Source organism: Panicum virgatum, chromosome 3N (genome assembly GCF_016808335.1).
Source record: "Panicum virgatum strain AP13 chromosome 3N, P.virgatum_v5, whole genome shotgun sequence".
NCBI classification, from domain to species: Eukaryota; Viridiplantae; Streptophyta; class Magnoliopsida; order Poales; family Poaceae; genus Panicum; species Panicum virgatum.
The window spans coordinates 13,133,502-13,158,829 of NC_053147.1; the positions used below are offsets into that span (position 1 = coordinate 13,133,502).

The 25,328-nt window shown below is 44.9% G+C and overlaps 5 protein-coding genes across 7 annotated transcripts; 2 read left to right on the forward strand and 3 right to left on the reverse strand.

Moving 5' to 3' along the window:
* The first annotated feature begins 4,631 nt into the window (after positions 1-4,631).
* Positions 4,632-5,693, forward strand: LOC120667567 (pathogenesis-related protein 1A-like). The gene is made up of 2 exons (XM_039947618.1): positions 4,632-4,820; positions 4,914-5,693. The coding sequence occupies exons 1-2, from the start codon at positions 4,632-4,634 to the stop codon at positions 5,406-5,408; spliced, it is 684 nt and encodes a 227-aa protein (XP_039803552.1). The 3' UTR covers positions 5,409-5,693.
* Positions 5,694-5,792: 99 nt separating this feature from the next.
* On the reverse strand, positions 5,793-8,217 carry LOC120664402 (sm-like protein LSM8). The gene is made up of 5 exons (XM_039943612.1): positions 8,004-8,217; positions 7,871-7,911; positions 7,708-7,782; positions 6,247-6,299; positions 5,793-6,067 (listed from the first exon to the last, which is right to left on the reverse strand). The coding sequence occupies exons 1-5, from the start codon at positions 8,041-8,043 to the stop codon at positions 5,977-5,979; spliced, it is 300 nt and encodes a 99-aa protein (XP_039799546.1). The 5' UTR covers positions 8,044-8,217; the 3' UTR covers positions 5,793-5,976.
* Positions 8,218-9,480: 1,263 nt separating this feature from the next.
* LOC120664399 (notchless protein homolog) lies at positions 9,481-14,319 on the reverse strand. 2 transcript variants are annotated; one of them, XM_039943606.1, is made up of 14 exons: positions 14,156-14,319; positions 13,824-14,030; positions 13,659-13,740; positions 13,487-13,576; positions 13,216-13,341; positions 12,778-12,905; positions 12,266-12,465; positions 11,574-11,637; positions 11,258-11,368; positions 10,954-11,091; positions 10,468-10,610; positions 10,332-10,386; positions 9,915-9,971; positions 9,481-9,822 (listed from the first exon to the last, which is right to left on the reverse strand). In XM_039943606.1, the coding sequence occupies exons 2-14, from the start codon at positions 13,989-13,991 to the stop codon at positions 9,742-9,744; spliced, it is 1,443 nt and encodes a 480-aa protein (XP_039799540.1). In that variant the 5' UTR covers positions 13,992-14,030; positions 14,156-14,319; the 3' UTR covers positions 9,481-9,741. The 2 variants fall into 2 exon arrangements, with proteins under 2 accessions (XP_039799540.1, XP_039799542.1); XM_039943608.1 differs by having other exon boundaries at positions 13,824-14,027; positions 14,156-14,273.
* A 92-nt stretch (positions 14,320-14,411) lies between these two features.
* On the forward strand, positions 14,412-19,177 carry LOC120664401 (26S proteasome regulatory subunit RPN13-like). 2 transcript variants are annotated; one of them, XM_039943611.1, is made up of 14 exons: positions 14,412-14,590; positions 15,256-15,321; positions 16,358-16,450; positions 16,561-16,620; positions 16,878-16,916; positions 16,999-17,073; positions 17,171-17,237; positions 17,318-17,393; positions 17,759-17,877; positions 17,954-17,986; positions 18,063-18,148; positions 18,230-18,307; positions 18,401-18,455; positions 18,761-19,177. In XM_039943611.1, exons 2-14 carry the CDS (start codon positions 15,298-15,300, stop codon positions 18,892-18,894), a joined length of 939 nt encoding a protein of 312 aa, XP_039799545.1. In that variant the 5' UTR covers positions 14,412-14,590; positions 15,256-15,297; the 3' UTR covers positions 18,895-19,177. The 2 variants fall into 2 exon arrangements, with proteins under 2 accessions (XP_039799545.1, XP_039799544.1); XM_039943610.1 differs by having other exon boundaries at positions 14,413-14,590; positions 18,057-18,148.
* Positions 19,178-19,838: 661 nt separating this feature from the next.
* LOC120664400 (LOB domain-containing protein 40-like) lies at positions 19,839-21,402 on the reverse strand. The gene has a single exon (XM_039943609.1). The coding sequence runs from the start codon at positions 21,120-21,122 to the stop codon at positions 20,154-20,156; it is 969 nt and encodes a 322-aa protein (XP_039799543.1). The 5' UTR covers positions 21,123-21,402; the 3' UTR covers positions 19,839-20,153.
* Between the last annotated feature and the right edge of the window lie 3,926 nt (positions 21,403-25,328).

Sequence of the window (25,328 nt, forward strand, 5' to 3'; positions counted from 1 at the left end):
CGGGCACTAATTAAAAAACTAATTTCAGAATTCACTTGGAAACCACGAGACGAATCTTTTGAGGTCTTTAACCGCGTCATTAGCACATGTGGGTTACTATAGCACTTATGGCTAATCATACACTAATTAGGCTTAAAAGATTCGTCTCGTCATGTACATCCAAACTGTGTAATTAGTTTTGTTATTTAATTACATTTAGTGCTTTATACATATGTTTAAAGGGGAGGTGAAAATTTTTGGGTGAAAATTTTTGAGAACTAAACGGCCCCAAAAACAAAAGGCGAACATGCGTCGCAAATATACGGCCGACCTTATCATCTCAATTATATTTCAGTATGTGACGAAGCAGCAGCGGCAGCGGCGGCCGGCCTGGAGAAGGATGGAGGCGTGTGAGGTTTGGTCTTCGCTCGTTCCTTGGACACCGACCTGCATGCGTGGTGATCCACGTCCACACGCTTCAGGGATGGCTAGCTATAGGATCGTCCGAGTCTCAGTCTCGAGGTATTCTCACAGCTCTGGAAGAAAAACACCACCATTCGTTAAACGTGATCTAATGTTCATACAAGTTTTATACCGTATTATAGGCAAACCGAAGACATTATACAAACGCTACTACTATACCTCCGTTCCAAATTGTAAGTCATTGAAATTTTCCTGAAGAGTCAAATCATTTCAAGTTTGACAAAATTTATACAATAAAGTACTAACATTTATGATATTAAATAAGTATAATTATATTTTTTTTATTAAATATACTTTCTTAGTATATCTATTCGGTGCTATAAATTTTTATAATATCTATAATTTTGGTTAAATATATAAAAAATTGACTCTCCAAGAAAGTTGGCCGGAACATCTACATTTTGAAACGGATGAAGTAGCTAATAATGTGTTACTAGCCACACGTACATACACCTGATGCTGAGTCTCTTCTCCAACTCCGTGGTAGCTAGAGCTACTCTTTTAGCGCAAGTGAAGCTGACAATTAAACCGGCTCTTAATTAAATTTGCAGGCGGGAATTGAAATGGGAGTCGCATTGCGCCCCCGCCCGAAGTAGTGGCCTTTTTTTTTCTAGAATAGGCTAGAACGTACTTTGACCGCTAATTACGGTGTCAAATAAAGTCAGTTTACAAAACCAATTTCAGAATCCCCGCGCTAGGAACCCTAAAGATTCTAATGAGATCTTTGACCGTGTGATTTGAGAATGATTATTGTAGCATCACTGTAGCTAATCATCGATTAATTATCGTCATTAGATTCGTCGCGAAAAGTTACACCCATCTCTAAAGAGGATTTGCAAATAAACTTCATTTAGTACTTCATGCATACGAGATTTTTCTTTCGGAAAACGTGCGTTGCTAGGAACTCTAGAATGCAGGCGCCGAAACAGGGCCAGTGTTGCTGCGATTTGTTCCGATCCTCTTTTTGAGAGGAAAGGCAGCAGTTTTGTTTGTTGCTTTGCGCCGCGCGCGGGCGCATGCACGGGCACGGGAAAAGGGGACACGGATCCGCTTCCTACCTGCCTTGCATCGCGAGCGATCTCGTCGGCCCCGTGCCGTGCCTTCCCGGCCGTCCGTTCCCCAGCTTGCTTTGTTTTAAACGCCCGGCGAAGGGGCGGGCGACCTGCTGGACCTGCCCTGCCCGTGGTCGCTCCTCCCCATCGCGTGAGCCCTGGAAAGTTCCACTTCCTTCAGGATAGTAGCTGGTCAGCGTGTATCATGCCAGTAGTTTTCGTTCATACTATAAACAATAAAACAAAGCACGCATGTCCCACTGTCTGTGTACGTACAACCAAAAGGCACAGGGATGGATGGATGAGTGCCCGGCCTGCCCGCGGCCGATCGGCCAATCGATCGGGCACCATCCTCCGATCCCCCGGCAAAACAACAAGCACGCATCGATGATCCATGTTTTTTTTTGGTATCTGATGATCCTCCTTTGCTCTGTCGATCACTCTTCGGTTGACAACTGGGGGGTAGGAGTAGCAAGAAGCAAGTGCTGGTACCTCCTAGAAACTAGCGCGAGCGTTTGTTGAAAAAGCGACACGCGATGCCCGTCTTTTGTTGGGCCACGCCAAGCCCCCGGCCCCCGTTCTTTTGGTTGACCTGGCTGATGCCTACTCCTAGTCAATGCAAGCTTCTTCCTTCCATTGCAAATTTTACGTTTTGGACCAACCCATCACCGAAACTCTAAATATTTTACTAACACAGTATGTCAAATTATAGTTCACTTGAATATTTCTGCCGCCGGATGGAGAATTAGCTTCGTTCTCTGCTTGATTTTACAACCCCTTTTACTCCAAAGTGATTCTACAACTACAACCATGCATGGATGCATATAGTGTACTAATGACTTGCATGCAAACGTATTAATGCCGACTACACACATCTATTTCCAAAATAGAGGCAAGCTAAGCTAGGTAGCTTCAAAATTAGAGTCAGCGCTCATACGTACTCCAGTTGACCTTGCTTGCATGGTGGAGGGGTATGGACCCTAGCGAGCTATTGCTTTCGGCGTAACTACGTGGAAAGGTAGTCTAGCTATATCCACGTTGAGTGGAATTTACCGTACCAGCAGCATCCAACCGCTAGTACTTAAAATACCACGAATATTAAAAACGGTGAGCATTCATATCCAAAAAGATGCTCTGAACTGATTGGAACATATAGTTTACATTCAAAATTCTTTCAAGAAAATATATATGAAAATGATACATTGCTGTCATCCCGTAGTAGTCTGTGCACACGCATATGCACCTGGAGTTGCCATTTTCGTATTTTTTTTTCTAAAAAATGATTTTGAATTCCAACTGTTTTCATATTCTGAAGTTCTTTCTTACATATATATGGTCGGCGTGTGCGTACATGCTAGGACAAGTGATGAGCAGGAATATAATCGATCGATCCCCTATTCCCCTTGTTAATTCTTCATCAGTGGATGCATGCGCGCGCGCGCGCCTAATCAGTGCGTGGGAGTCTAATAAGGATGATCTGGGAGGAGCTGCATGCATGCTAAATTCCGATGGAATCAGTACGCGTCGTCAGTGACTCGGTGCATCACGCAGCTGCTCTTCTCTTTGTGTGACAAATAATGCACTAGCATCCAACTATTAAATATATTTTCCAAATGCAATAAGTTGAGCAGAATGTTTATATGGGCATGTATGGCTCAGGGAAAGTTGGCAATCATACCAGACGGTTGATAACAAACAATTGGAGAAATGCATCTACTCTGGCTGGTGGCCCAATATATGCTCTTGACGGCAAGGGAGGAGGATGCATGGGTGCACTGAGGCTGAGAGGTGGCTAGCGCACATGCATGCGCCGGCGGATGAGACATGCACGCATGATTGGTGGAGTGTATGATTACTTAGCTTGGTGGTCGATCGTATGATTCAGTATATACCAATATACGTACCATTGCAGCTGCCTGCCAAGCACAACTGATGACAGCGCTGGCTCTCTGTTGTAACTACTCTCTTGCATTAATTCAAGTATTATATACATACATATAGCTATACTGCTCATACTAAGAATGGATTAAATTAGGTTAAACAGGAAGGCTAGCTTATTGCCTTACAGGGCCCAATGCAACCCCAACATGTTGTTTAACTAGGTGGAGCAGCCCAACATTGTTTTCTTGCATCCGTGCATGCAAGGAAGAATGACAGGATGATTGCAGCGTCCAGAATTATATTGGAGCAGCTAGCTAGCTTGCAGATTCTGATTTCTGAGTACTGACCTGCTGTAAGGCCGGGGCCAGCCGGCGGCCGTTACAGCCCACCTGACGATTGATTGTGCATCCAAGACAGCCTGCCCTCCCCCTGCCCGGCCGCCTCTTCATCTGCAGCTCAGTCAGGAAGGGGCACACCGTGGATGGACTCCTCTTAGTTTGTGGCTTTACAGAGCGACGGGCTGCTGTACTCATCTACTAGTACTAATACTATATACATTCGCCGGTTTGGACCATTAATTATGTTTGTGTGCATGGTTTGTGAAGTAATCAAGTATTCATGCTACTTTTTTTTGCTGCAATGCATCATTCTGCCTGCGTGTCTCAGTTGTTTGCATTTGCTGCATGCCTGCGTATACATAAGATGCCACTACTAGGTAGGTAGCTAAACCAACCAGCCAGCCATGTCATCGACGAACAATCTGAATTCTAAATTGTTAGGTATTAGGGAGTATGTCCAGAGGATTGGAGGTGAATAGGTGATGGAGCGAGGGCGGCGATGAACAAGAACCGCCGATAGAATGAAGAAGAACCAACAAAATTGAGGCAAAGCAAGCTGAGCAACCCAAATAAGGCGGGCGGTGCTCCTGGATTGTCTCTCGCCCGGCCGTGCCAGGTACGCTACGGACCGGTTGCATGCATGCGTGCTGCTGTTGGAGCAGAGCCAAGAATGGAAATGGAGGCACGGTTATAAGGCCGGGTTCCCGAGCCAGGGTCCCTCCTCACCACTCCCCGCCGGTCACGCTCGCGCCGCCGCTCGCCACGCCGGCCAGGCAGCCGATCGGGCACCGGACCCCCCCTCCTTCCCAACTCCGACGTTGGCAAGAGAGGCGGGCGTTCCACCGCCGGTCGAGCCATCTGCCAACCAAACCCAGCTGTAGCTGATAACCAGCCAACCATGGCGGCGCGCCCACTCTTCCTGGTGCCGATGGCGCCGCTCCTCGTCCTCGTCCTTCTCTCCCGCGTCCCGCTGGCAGCCCCGGCCAGCTTCCTCGAGCCCCTCGAAGACCTCTTCCCCAAGTCGGGCACCGCCAACGCCACCACCACCTCCGCCCCCGCCCCGCCCGCCAACGCCTCCTCCAGCTCTGCGGCCAAGCCACCGGGGCCCGCGCCATCCGCCGCAGCCCCGCCGCCGCCGGACCCGGCGAAGAAGAAGGAGAAGGACGAGAAGGGGAAGCAGCAGCAGCAGCAGCAGGAGAAGGCGCTGGACGACGCGGCCAGGGAGTGGGGGCGGGCCAACGGGGTGGTGTCCCCGACCAACTTCACGGGGTCGTACAAGGGCATGGCCCGGGACTTCGTCAACGCCCACAACGTGGTGCGGGCGCGCTACGGCGTGCCGCCCCTGACGTGGGACAAGAAGGTGGCGCGGCACGCGCGGCGCTGGGCCACCGCCATCCGCCGGAACTGCAAGCTCCAGCACTCGGGCAACAAGTACGGCGAGAGCATCTTCCTGAGCCAAAAAACCTGGAACGCCACCGCCAAGGATGCCGTCGCCTTCTGGTGCACCGAGGAGGCCATCTACGACAAGGTCACCGGCAACTGCACTGGCGGCAAACCCTTCGCCGACTGCGGCCACTTCGCGATCCTCGTGTCCAAGGGGTACCAGAGGGTCGGCTGCGCCCGCGTCGAGTGCGTCCATGGCGGCGTCTTCGTATCCTGCAACTACGCCGCCTAAAACCTCGAGAGGAAAGGCCGCCCTCCCTTCCCTTGCGTGGCTGGCCCTGTACGTAGCTAAGCAAGCGCTAAGGAAAGCTGCAACTTTGCAAGCTAATCGGAGCTGCAGGTGCAACCGCTTTGCCTCCGACGACGCCAAGGACGAGGAACCTCCTTCCTCCGTTTCTGTTAGTTTTTTTCCCCTTGCAATTTTGGGCCCAATCAAGCACAGCAGATTGATTGGTTGTATCCACGCCGTGTACAGTCACGTACTTGAGTTCAGTTCCGTCGAGTCGCTCGCCTCCCCTTGCAATCTTGCAGAGAGTACTTTCTCTATTCAGTTGCAATGCCACATATATAGTATGCTTGGGCAATCTCGCAATCTTCAGAATAAGCACACAGTGTGTACGTGCAACCCGACAGCCAACACACATTCATTGATTCACAATTGTAAGCAAGATACAGCGTTCATATTACTCAGTTACCCTCGACGACGATGCTACATCCCGCATTCAACAATAATCAGAATACCGACGCATCCAGTCCACAAGCTACCCAACAAACAAGTGCATCTGATCTGGCAGCAGCGATCAGTGGATGACCGGCTTCAGTGGGTGCGCTCTTAGCTTCGACAGATCCAACCTTGCATCCAAGTCTTCATCCACCTCACCCACAACGCTTCTGCACATATATCGCACGAGGTCAGGAGATCAAGAAAGTTCAGCTTCAGTTTGGTAGATTGATAGCTAATAAATCTGAAAGCAAGTGCACCCAGTACTAAACAGTTATCGACCAAAAAAAACATAGATGGACTGAAGGAAGCAATAAAAAACTCAGAGGACGAGGAGGGAATAGCTTACATGTTGTCACCCCTGATAATGTACAAACCAAGAACAAGTTGTTGGACTCCCTCCTGCAAGTACAAAAACGATTCTCGTGAGGCTCAAACATTCAAAATATGCTGCTAGATTCTCATGCACAGCAGAAAATATAGAGAATAATGAGTGAGGCACATGCAGTATGCAAGTACAATGGAAGAATTGGGAAACCGCTTAATGTTTAATTTCAACCCAGTTGTGCTGTGCAAATACAAGATAATTGGTAGAGGACATATCGCAATCTATGAGAGAACCATCAAATATCAACAGCCTAGACCCTTAATACAATTGGTTATGCAATGCTGAATAAAGAGGCATTTAAACTCAGATTTCAACAGAGATAAGTTGTGTGATGGAAACATGTGCTGAACCAGAACTACCAGGGGAAAATTACTCCAAACAGGGTAAGGCCGTTCAAGGAAAATGACGTATGAGGGTCGCATTGCAAACAAAGAAAAATAGAATGGCATCCAGTCCAATAAAAATCTATTGGGTAATAGGCATATAGCAGTAGTGAATAGTTTACTGACAAGATATCTTCAGGAATGTTTAATGCAGTTACTTGAAACTTCAATATGCATGGAATAATTCATAAACCCATCAGTGGGTATAAGGTATAATTCAGAAGTATGTTAAACACACTTGGCACTGTATGATGTTTGATGAGAACAGTTCAATCAATCCATGAAATTGATCATATAATAAAAGATCAAGTATTCAGACAACCTTAAGGAGAAAAAAACGTCTCATGTTTTTTGATCAAATTCCCAAGCATCAAAGGAACTAGAGATGGCATGAGATCAATCCCTAGCCATGGAAGGGTGAAAGCATCCATCCTAGATCGCAAAAGTTGGGACAAAAATGAAACCTAAAGAAGGCATTTCAAGACCAAGCGAAAGACAAATTTTGTTAAGTACAACATGTACGGAACCAGCCATATTTGTAGGGCTATACTGACAAAGAGTTCAATTCTTACAGGAAATGCCAGAACAGAGTACTTCAAAGCAGAGCATCAGTGTGACAACTGCAAGGGGGGAAATTGGTTGAACGCCTAGCTCTACTCACTTAATCAGCTTAATTGGCAGTTTAAGTAGAGACGACTGATTATAAGAATGATCAAAGGATTATGAGGCGATGATTCCATAAGGTCAAAAAGCGCTCAAGCCCAGCATAACTTATCAGACTATGAGAGGGCAGTACGAGGTTATGTGGTAAGATTCAACTCAAGAAAACCTTTTGTGCTGTCAGTACTTGGAAGTTGGAACTGTTGAAACAACCATTTAAACTGAGCATTCTGGTATAGAATAATAACGTGTGGGCTTGTTATTGGGTTGCAGGGCATTGGGTTTTATTTTATTTTTACAAATTACAAGGAAACAGCTGATCTGATGCGAATCTGTCCCTAGAATGAAGAGGTCAGAATTGATTGTGCAAGACGCTAACCTTTGTAGAATAGACCCTCTCGTGGGACTCGTCGAGGATAATGTTGGTGGCCTGGTCGAATCCCCTGAGCGTGCCCTGCAGCAAGATGTAGGATTAGCCACTTGCAAGCACCACATGGCACTGAAGCATGAGACGGGGGGTAATTGGGGGCTCTCTTGCTTACCACAATGTTGCGGCCATCGTTGGTGATGACGGAGATGACCTCTGCAGAAGCAGGAGAAGAACATCAGTGAGAAAGAGAGGACCGGGAAGGAAGAAGTCTCGCCAGGTCGCTTGGGAGTTGGGAGGTAACTTACGGTCGACGAGCGACTCGAGAGCCGGGCCGCCGGACGCCATCTGCGCTGCCGATAGAGGGGATTAGGGGCCGCCGCCGACCTGGAATCTGCTCGCTCGCCGGAGTTGGATGCGGCGGCGTCGATGGCTGCGATTTCGGACGCCAAAACCCTAGCGCCCCCTTCTCGTTTCTTTTTCTCAATCTCTTTCCTTTGGAATTGTGTATTCCCGCATCTCCTCCTCCTCCTCGGCTGCGGTGGGCTGCGGGCTGCGGCTCTCTCTACACCTGGGCTCGATGGGCTGGTTATGGGCTGAGCTAACTACTAATGGGCCATATTGGTCCTCCTTTGCTGCTTCCCCCAGTCGGACCATCGTCTATTTCATTTTCACCACGCTGTGCTTCCTCGGGCAAATGTTAGGAGGGACCGAGGGAGTCACCTTGTGTGATTGTCACTATGTCAGTCAAAGAAACAAATATTTTTGTTGCGGAATATTTTTTTGTTATTGAACAATTTTTTGTTGCTGAAATAATTAAAAAGTTGTTTCGAACAAAGCAACAAATTTGACTAGATTTACGGTGGTAATGAACCATGACCCTAATGATTTCTTCACAATCCTACTTGACCTTTAATTTTTTAGCTTAAAATTGTATAAAATTATAATCCGATCCTTTTAGAGTCCGGCTCTTAAATTATCTAGGCTAAAAATTAAGATCATTTACCACCCCTAACTGAATCAAACCCTTTACCATCCCTAACTGAGTCACACTTGTAGACCGGTTTGTTGGGCCGATTTTAAATCCAAAACATGAAATCCTGAGAAATGGGCTACTAGTGACAGGTCACGTGCGTGATCCCGAGCAGCACCCCTTTCTCGGCCCAAAAGCTTTCGTGACCGTTTTCTTTGTTCTCTTCTCTCTTTCCTGGAGATCTCCTTCAACGATGCTTCTTCTCTGAAAACTAGTAATCAACAGTTTCAAAAAAATAATAATCTAAACCCACTCAATGAAAAGATTACTAATCTAAACGATGGATCAGGCAGGGGCCGACGCTGATACACCACTACACCAGCTACCATCTCTCTTCTTCTGCTTGCCAGCCAATCTTTTTTTTTTTGGGTACTTTTCTTGCTTCCCTTCCTGTGCTGTTCTTCTGATCCACCATTACTAATTGCTTCAGTTTTGATGTACAAATTTATTTGCTATGTACTAAATACTAAACTTCAGTATGTAACCAACACTACCCTCCGATGTAACTACGTCGGTCTGCTTGGATGCTTTACCAGCATATATCCTGGCCTCGCGCTTGGTGCCTTGGTCATTGACGCTTCTTGCTGGGAATTCCGTTCAAATCCGTGCACACAGGTAGCGGACATGCGCTGGAGGAGAAAACCAGACCATGGAGAATTTTATCATCTGGTAGACTGGTAGACTTAATTGTGGGGATGCAACTGCTTGCTCCAGCTTCTGTCATGCAGTCAATGAAGCGCGGTTTTCTGGGATGTTGCAAGTACTGATACCTATTGATGCAATAATCAGGTGCTTGTACAAATCCATTATGTTTTTTTTTTGCATGGATGGATATGTCGATGCTAGCTCCAGATACCACACAAATAAATACAAACAGAAATAGCTTGAAATCTCACCACATTAACTCGCTAAACATAAGGTTCCTAAACCAAAACTATTTTTATCACAGGAGTTCCATCACTCTTCTTGTATTTGTAGCGTATCCAGACTTCAAACCGTAACAGCTTGGTCAGTCACATCCAAAGCTTGAGGACCCGATCCTTCCCACCAGATGCCACCTTTTCACCGTCAGGGCTCCAATCCACGGCATACACCTAACAATGTTCGCATGCATCGTCATCTCAATATTATCTCTTTATAGCAGTAATAAATCAATGAACTCAAGTTGATTAAAGCAACAAGATACCTCATCCGCGTGGCCCGGTAGGTCCTGTTTCAACTTGTGCGTTCGAATATCCCAAACCTGAATTGGACACATAGGATGCATCAGCATGAAACAGAGAGATGTCCTCCATTCACAGTTCCGTGCGTGGGCAAGCTTTTGGGGACACTGCTAGGAATTCTCTCAGTAGTAAGGAGGTATTCAACAGCTGCTCAAGGTATGCCCACAGAAACTATAGGATCCAATGGTTGCAAACTACAGCTAATGCTCAAGACTGATATTATAATAGTTTCCCGTTACGGCACAAGCAAGATGAGACCATGAAATGCATTTGAAGCTATCAATCAGTTGAAAATACAATACACACCCACGTGAATAAAAAGTTGGTGTCAAATCGAAGACAAAAAGTTAAAGTTAAAGTGGAAGCATATATATAGGTACCTTTAGGGTTGAATCCTTGCTTCCACTTAGCAGAAGCCTACTGTCAGCAGACCAGCTGCAGGAAAATAATTTTGTCAAGCATGGGAATAACTGGAAGCTAGAAAATTCTTTTCTTTTTACAAAAAAAAAAACTCACCTGATCTGGTAGACATCTGCAACATGCCCCCTGAAAGCTGCAACAAACTTTCCTGTGATACCGTTCCACAACTTGACAGATTTATCAAAGGAGGCACTGGCTAACCATTGCCCATCAGGTGAAAAGTACACATGGTTCACAAGCTGCAAACAGAAATACAGATAAAAGGATCACTACGAATACATATAAATGAAAAATGAAGTACAGTCTTTTTTCAGTACACAATCTTAAAAGAAAGGATCAAGCAGTCTGGTAAATTGTGGGCAGCTGGTACAAATTCATAATTATTTCAAAACTACTGCAAATTCAGAGTGAAGTTGATTCATTATGAGCATTAACTGTTAGGCTAATGGGAAAATAAACATAAAAGAATGTTTCTTAATCTATCCACACCTAATATGACAGATAACAAGAATGCATGTACATGTGGATACATATATACTAACGCGAGAACACTTATGGAGCCAATAAGATGAGATACTATACCTTCTGATGACCAGTCATGCGAGCTTTAGGTTGTTTACTAATTGCTGGTTCCCAAAGAAACATTGTGAAATCATCAGAACCGGAAACTAGTCTCTCAGGAGCATTACCCCTCATCTTCTTGTATCTCGCAAGAGCTGCCTAAATATAAAAGGTTGCCAGGTCAGAAAAAAAAACATTTGCAAAGATTATAGTTATCATAGCAAGGGTGAAATATTTGTATCTTGAACCAAGATTAATTCGCTATTAGGATTGGCAACAAATTAAAAACAAAATACAAACATTAGGCTGAGTGCCATCAAGTTACCTCTTTAATTTCCTCTGCGGTTGAGTATGTCTTGCCAGTATGGTCATATGGTCCAGTGCGTAGAACATATTCCGTGCTCAAGGCAAGCGAATTCACCCAGTGCCCATGACCCTGAATACATAAATAATGATTACCTTTACAAAATGAAAAGTAAACACCAACGATTTTATAGTGACATAAGATTTCAGGATACAATTAAGCCAACTACAGGTCACAAAACTCTGAAAATAAGCAAAAAAAAAAACAATCACGTGCAGTATCCAAACATAGATACATCAGAGCATAAGTTTGCATGTATTTAATGGATCAATGCTACCTGCAATGTTTTGACCAACTTTCCCTGAGATGTTTCCCATACTTTGATCAAACAATCTTCAGAACTGCAGTACAAAAGAATTATGTTAAAAATGGTATCCATAGAAATATAAATTAGGAAATCCATAAATTAAGCTTTCTTATTTCATATCGTTTTAATGAATAGAAGCACTTCTGGTCAATTATAGATGATTTATCATATGAACTGTAGCTATCAGAATGAATTAAGGAGCATAGAAACTAAAAAAACAGAAAAAGAAACATACGTAAGTGAATGAGCCTTTTATTTTCTTGTTGACAGAAAATTTCAACATGTTACCCGTTCAGTTAGATAGTTAATCTAGGAAATTATCTGAGACCACGAGACTGTTTTGATTTCTTGACTAAGAATGACCTTCGTTTTGTTCATAAAAATATGAGTCCATGACAAGAATCTGCAATGAATCTATGATGAATATGCAATTTGTTCCTTATGATGAAAAGACAAAAACAAAGTATTTGCATACCACCAAGTCCGATTGTTAATTTTCTCTTACTCTGTACAACAACACTAGTATGTAGTACAGTATTGAAACCATGACGGTATCATTGGTTGGATTTGTTAAGTAAATATCAAGCATCGAAGAGCACTCATATTTCTCACAGTAGTAAATTAACAAGTAAAGAACATAAGAGGACAAAACCAATCTTTACCCTGTATAAATCAAACCATCACCACCCCACTTGACACAGGTCACTGAATTAGTGTGACCTGTAAGGGAAATAACACATTTCCTTGTGGTGATATCCCAAATGCGAGCATCGCCATCCTTGCTTGCACTTACAAAGCGGCGGCACGGAGCTTGCAAATGGGCTGGCTCCCAAGATACAGCAGTAATCCATTTCCTGTGTCCCTATTTTGTAACAGGGCACACTAAATGAATATTGTACATAAAAAAAGAAATGTTTGAAAGATGCAAAGTATGATAAGAATACATTTTTTCCTTCACTAATCAGCAAATACAAATTTAACCTACCAAGAAAGAATAAAGTTTGCAGTAGTTATCTTTGGTTATTATCTACTTCCAACAGTAGTTCATGCAAATTCATGCTAGGTAATAGACACACAAGCCATCTAGACTAACAATACAGAAAAGGACAGCTAGCATAATTCTAACATCTATTAGGACTAGAAGTCAACAGATTAAAATAAGGAATGATTGTACCATAAGTGGAGAGCCCAATTGCTTCCCAGTTTTTGGGTCCCATAATATAAGTTCTCCTGACTTGCTTCCACTAACAAGATGTTTCCCGTCAGGCGACCACGCAATGCAGAGAACCCAATTTTTGTGTCCTGGAATATGAAGTGTCACCAACAACATAAGAAAAGCGCACTTTGCAGACATGTGCAATTACCAAAACTCTCATAAGTGATTATCCGGGAGAGTGGTGTAAAAGGATCATCAGTATACTACATTATACTAATCCTCACTTCATTCATTTACTCTACTGATATAGAAGGTCAGTTCCAAATGCATTTTGGAGGTTTTCTGTGCAATGAGATGTACTTGGCTGCAGGCAGTCTTTCCAAGGACCACAATTTAAGGTATGAGCAACGTGGCAGCAAATCACCAATGAGGAAGGATAGGATATGGAGCATTCACCTTTGCATGTGAATAATGGAGTCTGTGTATCAAGGTCCCAAAAGCGAACACTGGTGTCACCTGAACCACTCGCCAAACATTTTCCATCAGGGCTAAAAGAAACAGCAAGTACAGCTTCTGTGTGACCTGCAGGAATAGAAGTTCATGCATATACCATTCATGAGATCATATGAGAGATTACAGAATTAATTGACAGCATAAGAAGATTATTTAGTGTGTCTTTTTTTCTGTAAGAAAAGAGTATCATAAGCTGATGCAGAGAATACACTACCAGCAATCGTAGCCGAGCAGCGGTTGACTGGCCTGATCCGGAAAAGTGCTTGTGGTTGATATACTATGCGCAGCGTAACCTCAACATTGGCTTGAATTTAAGAAAACAAGGGATGGAAGTAGGAATTAGATGCCAGCACAGACCACAAAAAGACGAAAGGATCTCATCTCACCGTTCTTTTGCTGCATGTAAGTGCCCAGCTGGACAGAGAGCTCCTCATCTCCAATGTAAAATGCATAGGGCAGCTTGTCCTCCTGAAAACATTAGCAATCTGACGGCTGGGTTCAGGGGAGCGAGGTAAAGAAGAGAAGGAGCATTTGGCAAAACAAAAGCATACATTGTGGAGGAGGTGATTGACAATCTCCTGGAGCTGCGGGGGCCCGACGTTCTGCGGCAGATAGAGCGCCGCACCGAGATGGTCTCCTTCGGGGCTGACCAGCTGGCACATGACGCTGGTGTTGGCATCGGTAGCGGCAGCGGCAGCGGGAGGAGCCTGGCTGTCCATCCAATCCGACGAAATTCAGCTCAACTCCGGGGCCTGCTACTGAACATAATAAGCGGAGGAACAAAGAAAGATGGATTAGATTATGCTAACGCAGCAAAGAAACCCGCAGCTACCAGCTAGTGAATAAGAAATCGAAGCAAGCGCGGAAGGATCTCCTGCAGTACCAGTAGAGAGAAGGAGGAGGAGGAAGGCGCCGCCGCCGAGACCAGACAAGCTGCTTCCTTCTGCCCCCTGTCGCCTCGCCGAAGATGATGAACCAGCAAAAGAGACTGGCGGCGGCGGCGGCGGCGGAAGCGGTAGCGAATAAGCGACAGGTCGAGGTGGGCTGCGTGGGCTGATTGATTGGTCTGCAGCTGGAACTCGGTCCGGCCCGGCCCATCTTGGAACATACAGCCCAGCTGACCTTTCTGGCCGGCTTCTTCCTTCTCTCTCCGACTCCGCCCCATGACCAGCCGAGAGCCGACGAAGGCGACAGGCGAGGCCGCAACCCACAAAGCCGACGCCGCCGACGCCTCTTCTCGTCCTCCTCTCTCTCCTTCCGTCTGCTGAAGCGGAGCGGGCTGCTGATCCGTCCGGGGTCGTGGTACAGGAAACTCTTGGTAAGCAAAGCAAGCCCTAGGCCCCTAGTGGCTCCCCCCCCCCCCCCTCCTCAATGATTGCTCGGTCGGACGCACCATCCAAGTTTACTGCGGATTTTTACGCTGCGTTTAAGACGTTTGCATCATGTATTATGCCCCGATAGGATTTCGGGTTCATTCCTCCGCGGCCGAAGCAAACGCATCTGATTTGTCTTCCCAAAGCATAAATAACCCAGCCCCGTGCGTGTGCGCCCTGACTCGCAAGCTTGCTAAGCAATGCCGATTTATATGGTCCTGAATATCTCTCTACAGTGGACATGCTGGGGATTTTCTAGATGCATTGGCTACCAGGGAATTGACAATGCGAAAACCATAGATTCATTAGCCGTCTCTATTTAATCTTTTCATAAGCGCGTTTTTCTAAATTATATAAGATAAGAAGTGCGTATTTCTGTATTCCAGGAAGTGAGACACTCTGCGTGCGCCCAAACTGCATCTATTGGATATCCATAGAGTTTTACTAGCATTTACCCAGTTTGTTGTGCATATCGTTCATTGATCTAACTGTGACTTTCTAAGATGCTCTTATCAAAGCCTGATTCCTATTTTGTGCTACTTCTAAGATGCCTGCTCTAGTTGACTGCCAAAGATTTTACTCACTCGTATAAATCCTTTGCATCCTGTAGGGCTTATACTTTGCAGCATCGCCTTTTTTTGTCAGTTGTCACATGGAGAGCCCTGAGCCTCTACAGGTAAATGCCACTTGTCCTCTTGTCTCTTCTGCAGATTACTGACTTTCTAATGCCGCATTTCCTATTTCATGATTATTTAGCATGGACTTTAGATTGAAGCCAGAAGGATTTCAGTATATTTGCTCTATCTGGAGTACCAACTTTGTGGTTCTTGTCATAAACCAACGGCACTTGCACTCTAGTTTCCGCACTAGCATGTTAGCGGACTGTTTCTGTGATCTTCTAGTACTAGCTCTAGGCACAAGTTTTTTGTTATCAACACTTATGCTCTTTGTTTCCTGTTTATTTTGGTGCTTTCCACTTAAAAGTGTTTTTTGAGCATGAGAACTGGTACCAGCAATATTTTCACTTTATTTGAATTGTTATCACCTCTAGCTTATTAAATAGCGAGTTGTAGGGAGTTCATTGCTTTCCTATCAGAAGAGCGACCATGCTGCCCCCGTTCAAGTTCTATAACAGTGTAGGTCTTTTGGTATGCAATATCTGGATTGTCCTACATCATTGCTATGCTGTGGAGGATATATATGCTTACAGTTGGGCTCTTGGGCCTAACATACACAGCCCAAACAACAGGCACAAGTGTTTGTGATCCATACGAGTAGAATTTTTAGGGGCACTGAACTTACGTTTTACGCAAAGTTAGAAGCCACAGCTGCTGCTGCTTCATAGTGTACTTTAGCATGTGAATACATTGCATCTGATACTCTGAGGTTTATTTCATTGATAATTCAGACTGATTATAATGAGAGTCAGTGATGTGCAAATGTGGAAAATGAAAACAATAATTAGCCCTTTGTTATGTAAGTTGGGTATTTGGGTACTGTCTGCATTTGCCCATTCTTATATTTTTCTCTTTGTAGATAGTGCCTAGAGTTTTACATTCAAAATGAAAGAGCACTGAAATCTTATTTCAGTTGTCAGAATCTGAATGGCCTCTATGTTTAAAATTTGCAATCTCATTGTTTTTAATTGATTAATTCATAAACTATAAAACTTTTAGATGTAGATTAATGTATTTCTTTGATGTATTTGCCAGGATGTCATGTGTGAGTTTCGTGCTGGTAAGATGTCTCTTGAGGGAACACGAGTGGTTCCTGACACACGCAAGGGGCTTGTCCGTGTTGGTAGGGTATGGATGCTCAAACTTATACTAAACTTGCTGTCAATAAAACTTATAAGCTAGTTACATAATTTGTTTCTTGGAATTTCACCAAGAATATTTGTAAAACCTCTTTGTAGGGTGAAGAAGGCTTAGTCCACTTTCAGTGGCTTGATCGTGGACAGAACATAGTTGAAGATGTATCCTCTTGCACTTGTATTTTTTGTAGGCACCTCACTCTATTCTGATTTTCTCAGTTGATTGGAATACTTCAAAGAAATTGATAATTTGTTAGAAATTATAGTTTGCAGAAACTGCCTGTTATAAATGCTTGAACTTATATGGTCCTTTTGTGGACTTGAATTTTTGAACTTGGTAACGCCTCCACTTCTCTCTGGTTTTATTTATATCAGGATATTACACTAGTTTTGTCTGTCCTTGATTCCATCTCACAAAGGACCAAATTGTCTTTCCTGATGAGGCCATCTTCGAGAAGGTATTCAGTAATGTTAATCCAAGTTTGAGATGTTTCTCAATTTGGTTATGCTTCATTTATTAACTCTAGTTCACTTCATTAGGTAACAGAATCGTCTGGAAGGGTTTACATCTTGAAGTTCAAGCATGACAACAGAAAATTCTTCTTCTGGATGCAGGTCAGTTAATGAGAAACTGTAAATGTTTTTGTGTGAAAGCTGTAATTCCTTCAACATTCTCAACGGTAGATCATTGTACTCTTTATTTTTTTTTCAGGAACCAAATGCTGATGGGGATTCTCAGATTTGCATCCAAGTTAATGCCTACTTAAATCGGCCATTAGGTAAGCTCTGAATTTTGGCACTTGGCAGCCTCAACACTTAACTCAGTCCTTGATCAATGTTAAGCCGTATTGCTGTGCAGATGCTGAGGCGGATCTTGCAGTGCCTATCGAAGCAGAAATGTCTGAAGATACAGCTGATGATGATATCTCTTCGAGGTATGTAATTCCATTGTGGCCTTAATATCCTACCAATATTGTATAATACATGGCTATAGAAACTGCGTGTATAATACACGCTCAATGCAGTCTCAGAATTAGTGTTAGCATCGTCTTTATCTGGCTGAATATTTTTGTCCATTGATTTCACTGCCCTTGTTTGCATCATGATATTTTTGCGGTTATATGAATGAAAACATTGTTTTTTTCCTTAAAATGTGATTTTTGTTGTTGCTCTTGTTTGCAATGTGATATTTTTTTCAACTATATGGATGAAAGCATCAACTTTGTACATTTTGTATGGCAGATGTTGTTCTACCACCTTGTTTGATAACTTTTATACCTTACCTGCATGCATTTGTCAGAGCTGGGAATTTAGTTGATCAGAGCATGACTTCTGATTTGGCTGGTGAAGTGACATCTGCTGCTGGACCTGTACGCTTGGAGGACCTGCAACGAATACTGAGTGCAATACAGCCATCAGGTACCAGCTGAAAACTATTCCCTTTGAGTTCTTCTCTGTTGCATGCTCCTCTGAAACTTTTACTTGCATTCTCCAGGTGTATCAGGTGCTGCAGCTGACCCTGATGCTGGTAAGTGCCATAACTGATGCACTCTTGTCATTGACCAAATTTCTTTATAAGTTTTTGGTTGGTGCTGTAGGAGTAGGACTAGGAGACATCTTGAAGCCTGAATTGATCTTGCCATTAATTGAGAACCTGCCCATTGAACAATTGGCATCACATCTTCCGGAGGTTTGTATTGTTATGTCACTAACCTGGCTTTCAGTTGAATTAATCCTTGTGCTCAATTTTCTGGCAATTGTTCAATTCCAGGGCTCATGGACTCCTGCTGATATCCTTGAGCTTCTCCAAAGTCCTCCTTTGCGTCAGCAATTAGATGCATTCACCCATGTTAGTTGCTCGTCCTTACCATTTTCATGTGCTATGCAGAGATGCCGTTTGTTCCCAATAGTATTCTGATTTTGATGCTTGGCTGTGTGACAGGTGCTACGGACTGGGCAAATAGATCTTGCCCAATTTGGAGTTGACCCGAATAAATGTAAATCCATTTCTTTCCCATTCACTCACTTCTACTCTGCACTTCATAGATTCGTTATATCTAGCGTGCTTGTGATATTAGTATTTATAAAGGAGATTTGCTCAGTGAGCAGTAATTCTTATATACATAAGGTCTACTCTCTCCATCCCTAAATAACTGTCGCTCGGGACGAGGGAGTATGCAGCAATGTTTGTTACTGAAGTTTGGAACCGATTTTTTTTCTTCTAAATTTTCCACTGTGCATCAGTTTTTGGTATCTGAGAATCTTTTTTTTTCCTCTCCCTTTCTGTGTGTCATAATGGCAGATAAGTTCACAGTGGTCTCATTCCTGGAGGCTCTGGAAGACTCGGTTGACAAAGCAGGATCCTCCTCTTCGGCTGGGGACAAGGATGCAGAGCCCAAGCAAGGCGGTGGAAACGATCCCATGGACGAGAGTTGATAGGGCAGCATCTGCATCCTTGTGGGTGTTTGAATACGAATGTAATGCTATGTATTTGCATGAAACGCTCATGGTAATTCGGCACGCTACGAGCAAATTTCTAGATGAATTTTGGACATTTTGTGAGCTAGTACTAGGCGGCAGGATTATTTGGGGTAAGAATGTTGGACGTTTTGTGGACTAGTACTAGGCGGCAGGATTATTTGGGGGTAAAGTGCATGTCCTCTTTCTTTGCTAACTTTTGGATGTTATTGCTAAGATCGCGCCTCTCGATCTCCATTGACAGACATTGCATGCGAATCGTGCACTCCATGATATATCTCCTACATATCTCTTAGTCTCTCGCTGGAAACCAATCGCTCGCATCGCTGTCAAAGAGATCTGAGATAGAGATGCTTCAGGAGTAGCTCTAAGGCCATCTCCAGCTCAGGAGCCACGCGCACGCCAGTGCAACATTTCTGTCTTTCAGGTTTTGCGCGCTGGGCTCAGGTTTTGCAGAGACGACTGGAGGAGCACGAGCGGAGAAGGGTCTTCTTCCTCCAAGCTGGATTCGGTGACATCAGCTTATTGGTTTGCAGCTGTGACCTCCATCCCAAGCTCTACCTCGGATCATCCGAATCCTGTAGGTGCGTGTATGCTGCACTGACAAAAGCAGAGATGGAGCAGCATCCATTTCCGGCATCAAGCAAGGAACATGTCCGTCGTCGATACATGCAGACACAGATGGGATCATGAGAAGAGCACACCAATCAGTCAGTCAGGCTGTCAGAGTTGATGAAATAAAATGGCATTGGCCTTGTTTTGTTTAGATGCCTCAAAATTTCAAAACTTTACAAAATTCCCAATCACGAATCTTTGAACAATTAATTAATCCATGACGAGACAATAATTACTAAATACAAACGAAAGAACTACATTACTTTACATCCAAAATTTTTCGCATCTAAACAAAGCCATTGTTTCAATTTGATTCTTCCTCTTGTTCATTCACAGAGTAACAGGAAACTGTATCATGTTTCAGTCAAGAAAAAGAAAAACAAAGGAAAAGAAGCCTAATTTTAACAATTGTAAGGAGTTGTGGTACTGCTTCTCTTTGGGCCTAAATCTAAGCGAAACGGACTTGGGGTGGGGAAAAAAACTTGAGTTTGTTCCTAGTGCAAAAACCTCTATGCTTTTGCAATGGCGACCTCTATCACTCGTCTCTGCCTGCCTGTGTAACACATGTACAGGAGATGAGTGTGCCGCTTGCTGGAGCTAGCCTAGAGGAACTGGAAGCCCACGACCCCGGGCTCCTCGGCGGTGCTCCAGGCTCCGCGGCTGCAGCCGGCGTCCGCGGGTGGCGTCGGCGGGCGCGCCGCGGCGGCCACGGGTGCGAACAGTCCGAACCCGAGCGTGAGGTCGAGGCCCGGCTGATGCTGCTGTTGCTGCTCTTGTTGGAGGTGGTCCTCTTCCGCCGCGGGGATCTGCTCGGCCTGGCTGACGTGGGAGGCGGCCTCGGCGTCCGTGTCGAGCGACGCCGCCGACGCCTCCTGGTGGTGGTGGGTGTCGTCGTCGGACGACGCGTGGTCCGCCATCACCAGCTGGACGTGCTGTTCGTCGTCGTGTTGGCGGCGGTCCGCCATCACCACGTCGTCGGCGTCGTCGTCCGTGCCGGAAGGCTTGCTCGCCTTGGTGGCCTGCCTCTTCGATGGCGGCGACGACGACGACGACGAGCGCTTGAAGCGCGTGCGCCCGGGCTTGGCGACCTTGTGGAGGACGCTGCCGCCTTTGCTGCTCTGGGCGTCGTCGGCCGGCTTGGACTTGGCGGCGACGTGGCGGATGTCGTAGCACGAGGCGGCGGCGGCCTTGTGCAGGTGCGCGGGGCTGGCGGCGGCGGCGTCCTCGTCGGAGATCTGGACGATGGGCGCGCCCCTGAGGACGGCCTCGACGGCGGCCTGGCAGAGGTGCCACTTCCCCGACCAGAGCAGCCCCACGGAGCCGTAGACGGGGTTGACGATCCGGCCGCAGGCCTCGTAGAGCAGGGAGCGGAAGACGGCCGGGCGGAGCGCGGCGTCGGGCGCGGCGTCGATGAGGTTGAGCAGCCCCGCCCGGCCGTAGAACTTGGCGAGGAAGACGGTGGCGTTGGCCTGCGCGTCGGGGGCCTTGATCCACTGCAGGCACTGCCGGATGGTGCACGCGTCCGTGCACCCCTTGCGGAGCACGCGGCACCCGTTGCAGCTCAGCCTCATCTCTCCTGCCTCCTCCTTGCTGGTGTGCCTGGAGCGAACGAGGAGTAACCGAGTGCTGGAGGTGGGTGGCGATCGATGATCGGTCGTCGATGTGCGAGTGGGATGGAGCCGGGGATGGAGCTTGCTGGCTGGGCAACGGAGGGAGAGGGCGCTAGCTATGTATATCCCTCCCTGGAGGGGGTGGGTGCGCAGCGGGTTGGGTTTGAGTGGGACGGCGCCACTGGTTTTGGCTTCCGGAAACTGGGAACGGGAAGGCGCGCGCGCTGGTCCGTCCGAGGATTCGCCGCGTGCTCCGGCCGCCCCGCCTGCCCGCCGCCGCTTCTCTTGCTGGACTTGACGGGACGGGATGGCTTTCCTCGTGGGCCGTGTGTACTATGGGCACATGCCGTTCGCGAGCTGGTTGTCTTTGGCCGTGTTTAGTTCAGTTGCAAAAAATTTTTTGCAAATGAATCTTATTAATTTAAAGTAATAAACGAAGTCTATTTATAAAACTTTTTGTACATTGTAAATCGCGAGACGAATCTAATGATGCTAATTAATCTATGATTAATCAATAATTAGCGAATGGTTACTGTAGCATCATTGTTGCAAATCATGAATTAAGTAGGCTCATTAGATTCGTCTCGCGATTTACAACCTATTTATTCAAAAAAATTATAAATAAACTTTATTTAATTCTCTTTGCATATATCGAAATATTCGATGTGACATTTTTTTAATCTGCGCCTTTGTTTAATCCCATCCGTCTGGAGGGTGCATGCACCTCGGCAATACGGTGGGCGCCCAGCCCCCACGGTTTTGGATCCCGGCAGCCCGGTTTTCTACTGCTGGCGTGGTGTGTGGCCCAAGCAATGCTGGCCGCGTCACACGTTACAGGCAGGAGGCGCCCGCCCCACCCGCCACCGCCAGGTTAGATACCGACGGCTGCTCCTTGTTATTCCTTACCTTTATTTATTTGGTAAACTGGTTTAGGCCGTGTTTAGTTCGTCGATGTGTAAATGTAAAAAAAATTTGCGATGTAATCTTACAAATTTGAAGTACTAAAGGAAATCTATTTACAAATCTTTTTACACAGATGGGTTGTAAATCGCGAGACGAATCTAATAATGTTAATTAATCCATGATTAATCAATAATCAGCGAATGGTTACTGTAGCATCACTGTTGCAAATCATAGATTAAGTAGGTTCATTAGATTCGTCTCGTGATTTACAGCCCATCCATGCAAAAAGTTTTGTAAATAGATTTCATTTAGTACTTTAAATTAGTAAGATTCTTTTGCAAAATTTTGTATTTTTGCGTTTACGGGGTGGGAACTAAAAAACCTTAACTAATAGCCGTGATGTTTATCTACAGCTATAACCAGGAGATTCTCAGTACCTTTTTTTGGCAGAAGCAGGACATCATTCTGGTCTGGGTTTCTCAAACATCATCTCGGTTTGGTTCAAAGACCATGGAGACACAGCAGTAGCGCAACGCAACTTTTTTTTCCAAAAGAAAAAAAAAGAGAGGGAGAGACACCCAGACCTTGTTATGCTGTTTTTCTCCAGCACCGGACAATAATATTTTCCTCTCACACCACTACAGCAGCAAGTCTCCAGCTACTAACCAGCCAGCAGTGTTTTTCTCTCACACCACTCCAACAACAGCCACACACACAGCAGTAGTTTACGTCAACCGTGGTGAACAACAGTATTACAGTAGTACCAGTACCACAAGCGAGCAAGCATCCGGGGGCGGGCGGCAGATCGCCACGAAACAGCAGTGTTTAGATCCCAAATTTCTCTAAATTTTCCAAATTTTCCATCACATCGAAATCGCATCGAAACATTAAATATAACAAATGACTCATGTATGGAGTACTAAATATAGGTAAATAAAAAAACTAATTACATAGTTTTGATGTACGTTGCGAGACGAATCTTTTGAGCCTAATTAGATCATAGTAGAATAATATTTACCACAAACAAATGAAAAGTGCTACAGTATTCGATGCGGCTTTTTCTACCTTTTTTACAGGGATCTAAACACACACAGCCAGGGAAAGCGAAAAGGACGGCCGGCCGACCTGCCGGAGGAATCCTCCTCCCCGTCCACCAATCACAGCAGTGGCCGTGCCGGCTTTTCCAGCCCAGAACCCAGGAATCCCACCACCCATCCGGATGGATGATGGTTTCTTCCTTCTGGTTGGCTCCGCTCCTGGTTTTGCGGAAACTAGAACCCCGTCCAATCCAACTGTGGTATGCCTGCCCCGGTTTCTGGGAAAACCAGCCAACGACCGCCACCAGCCTCTGTGGGCGGGCTGCCAAAACCGCGGCCGGTTTTGGCGTTGCTGACTCTGCTCCTTCCGGCCCGTTGGGTCTTTCCGTTGGGTCTTTCTCCACTCTTCTTCTCTTCCCATCGGCGGGCCCCAACCACCATGTTTCGCATCCTTACTTACTTCTTGGACTCGGAACTCTGATCCCTTCGCTTTCCTCCGAGAATTCTCTACTGTACCGTACCCCCATATGCATAGGCTTGCGATGCGATGCCATCTCTCCTCTCTCTCTCCGTATTTCCTCACAGGTCATGTACTCAGGTCAATTGAAGACCACTCTTGTGTACTCATTGACGAGGTCAGCGACTGGTGGCGATAATCGACTGCATGGAGAATCCTCCTCGTGTGGTTATGATCAACATTGTCACTGCGCAACTTCGGAGGTGTTTTGGTAGGACTCCTCGCGAGGAGCTTCAAAGCATAAGCCGGAGCTGTTTTGGAGAAGTCTCCGACTTATCTATTTTTCACTAAAAAACTCAACCTCCGAGGAAACCTCACTCGAGATTTGAATGAAAGATAGAAGCTTTTTCTTCCGTATAGACGTACGGTTGAGAAAAGACCACGAATCCCGGCTATCCAAGACATGCCACTGACGGTAAGAGCACACCTATGAACGTGTATCACATTGTAACTGTGCTTTTTCTTTACGATGGTGTCATACCAGTGGAACCTAGAATTTGAACGCTGGCGGGTGGCCTCCCAACCGAATAACTGATCATCGAGCTAACAACTCAATCGTTATTTTCCACTTAAAAAAGGATTCCTCATACAAAATGTTTGCCGAGCTCCTGCCCGAGCTGGAGTTATTGCAGAAATCCTGCAAAGCAGGGTCTTCCTGTGTTCTTCCGCCTCTTTATTGGTGACGACTGTTGGTTGGATTGGATGTGGCTTTGCAATGAAAGGGCTCTGACAGCCGTAATGGAAGTTTCATGGTGTTAAATTACCACATTATTATTTTTTGTGAGCAAGAGGGGAGAAAGAGAGTTTTATGGGACGAGAGAAGAGTCTCGTCCATATAAATCGTAGCCGGCACAATTATTTAATTCTCAGTCTTGATACCTCTGTTACGAAACATAGACTAGTCTAATTAGATTAGACTACTCTCATGCCGGTGAATCATTGTGGGTTCTCTTGTGCTTTGAATTTCATTCCTACAAAACTGTGCGGCCCTCTAGCTAGCACAGAAAGGAAGGAGACGTGGGGTTGGGCCGTTGGAAGGCTAGCTGAAAAAGGCTAGTAGACAATAACGATGGCTTCCGGTCCCAGATGGTCATCTGGCCGGCCGGCATATAGTGAATATATGTTGATGATGAAGTTCATACCTCAATCTAAATATTGAAACAATTTTCTAGCCAAATGTCAACATACGTAACGCTATTCAAATATTTTTTAATATCTATATTACATAAATAATGTATATACATCCCATATATTGTATTGCTGAGCATTTAAACGTAATATAATTTTAAATCACCTCAAGGGCATAATAAAAATTTTCCTAATAGCAATTTAACTACTAATGTTCTGCATATTACTATCAAAACTAATTTAACTGAATAATATTTCTATCTTACCTCCATTGTCATTATGATAAAATTAACCTAAAATACTCCGATGCCTAATTAAAAATCACCCACCAATGCTATTATGAAAAAATAAATATAAAATATCATTTAGCTATACTATTAATAAAAACTAAAGCTAACAACAATCAATTAAAATAAAATTAAAATAAAAATAATTATATGCATAATATTACTAAAGCTCCACAAATCAAATTGTTTTTATAGGTATATCATATTTGAATTGTTTTAACCAACAATAAGACATAATTTACGATAATGAATAGAGTGATATATGGTAAAAAATAGTATAATCTTTAATTAAGAA

What these genes read in the sequence shown, in the direction of transcription:
- LOC120667567 (XM_039947618.1), top strand. Translation starts at nt 4,632, where the DNA reads ATGGCGGCGCGCCCACTCTTCCTGGTGCCGATGGCGCCGCTCCTCGTC. An exon ending in CCAACGCCTCCTCCAGCTCT is followed by an intron (nt 4,821 to 4,913) that starts GCGGCCAAGCCA and finishes AAGGGGAAGCAG; the next exon opens with CAGCAGCAGCAGCAGGAGAA.
- LOC120664402 (XM_039943612.1), bottom strand. Translation starts at nt 8,043, where the DNA reads ATGGCGTCCGGCGGCCCGGCTCTCGAGTCGCTCGTCGACC. An exon ending in ACGATGGCCGCAACATTGTG is followed by an intron (nt 7,783 to 7,870) that starts GTAAGCAAGAGA and finishes ATCTTGCTGCAG; the next exon opens with GGCACGCTCAGGGGATTCGA. An exon ending in AGAGGGTCTATTCTACAAAG is followed by an intron (nt 6,300 to 7,707) that starts GTTAGCGTCTTG and finishes TTGTACTTGCAG; the next exon opens with GAGGGAGTCCAACAACTTGT.
- LOC120664399 (XM_039943606.1), bottom strand. Translation starts at nt 13,991, where the DNA reads ATGGACAGCCAGGCTCCTCCCGCTGCCGCTGCCGCTACCGATGCCAAC. An exon ending in AGTTGGTCAAAACATTGCAG is followed by an intron (nt 11,369 to 11,573) that starts GTAGCATTGATC and finishes TTATGTATTCAG; the next exon opens with GGTCATGGGCACTGGGTGAA. An exon ending in CCGCAGAGGAAATTAAAGAG is followed by an intron (nt 11,092 to 11,257) that starts GTAACTTGATGG and finishes TTTTATATTTAG; the next exon opens with GCAGCTCTTGCGAGATACAA.
- LOC120664401 (XM_039943610.1), top strand. Translation starts at nt 15,298, where the DNA reads ATGGAGAGCCCTGAGCCTCTACAG. An exon ending in GACAGAACATAGTTGAAGAT is followed by an intron (nt 16,621 to 16,877) that starts GTATCCTCTTGC and finishes CATCTCACAAAG; the next exon opens with GACCAAATTGTCTTTCCTGA. An exon ending in TGGAGTTGACCCGAATAAAT is followed by an intron (nt 18,456 to 18,760) that starts GTAAATCCATTT and finishes TCATAATGGCAG; the next exon opens with ATAAGTTCACAGTGGTCTCA.
- LOC120664400 (XM_039943609.1), bottom strand. Translation starts at nt 21,122, where the DNA reads ATGAGGCTGAGCTGCAACGGGTGCCGCGTGCTCCGCAAGGGGTGCACG.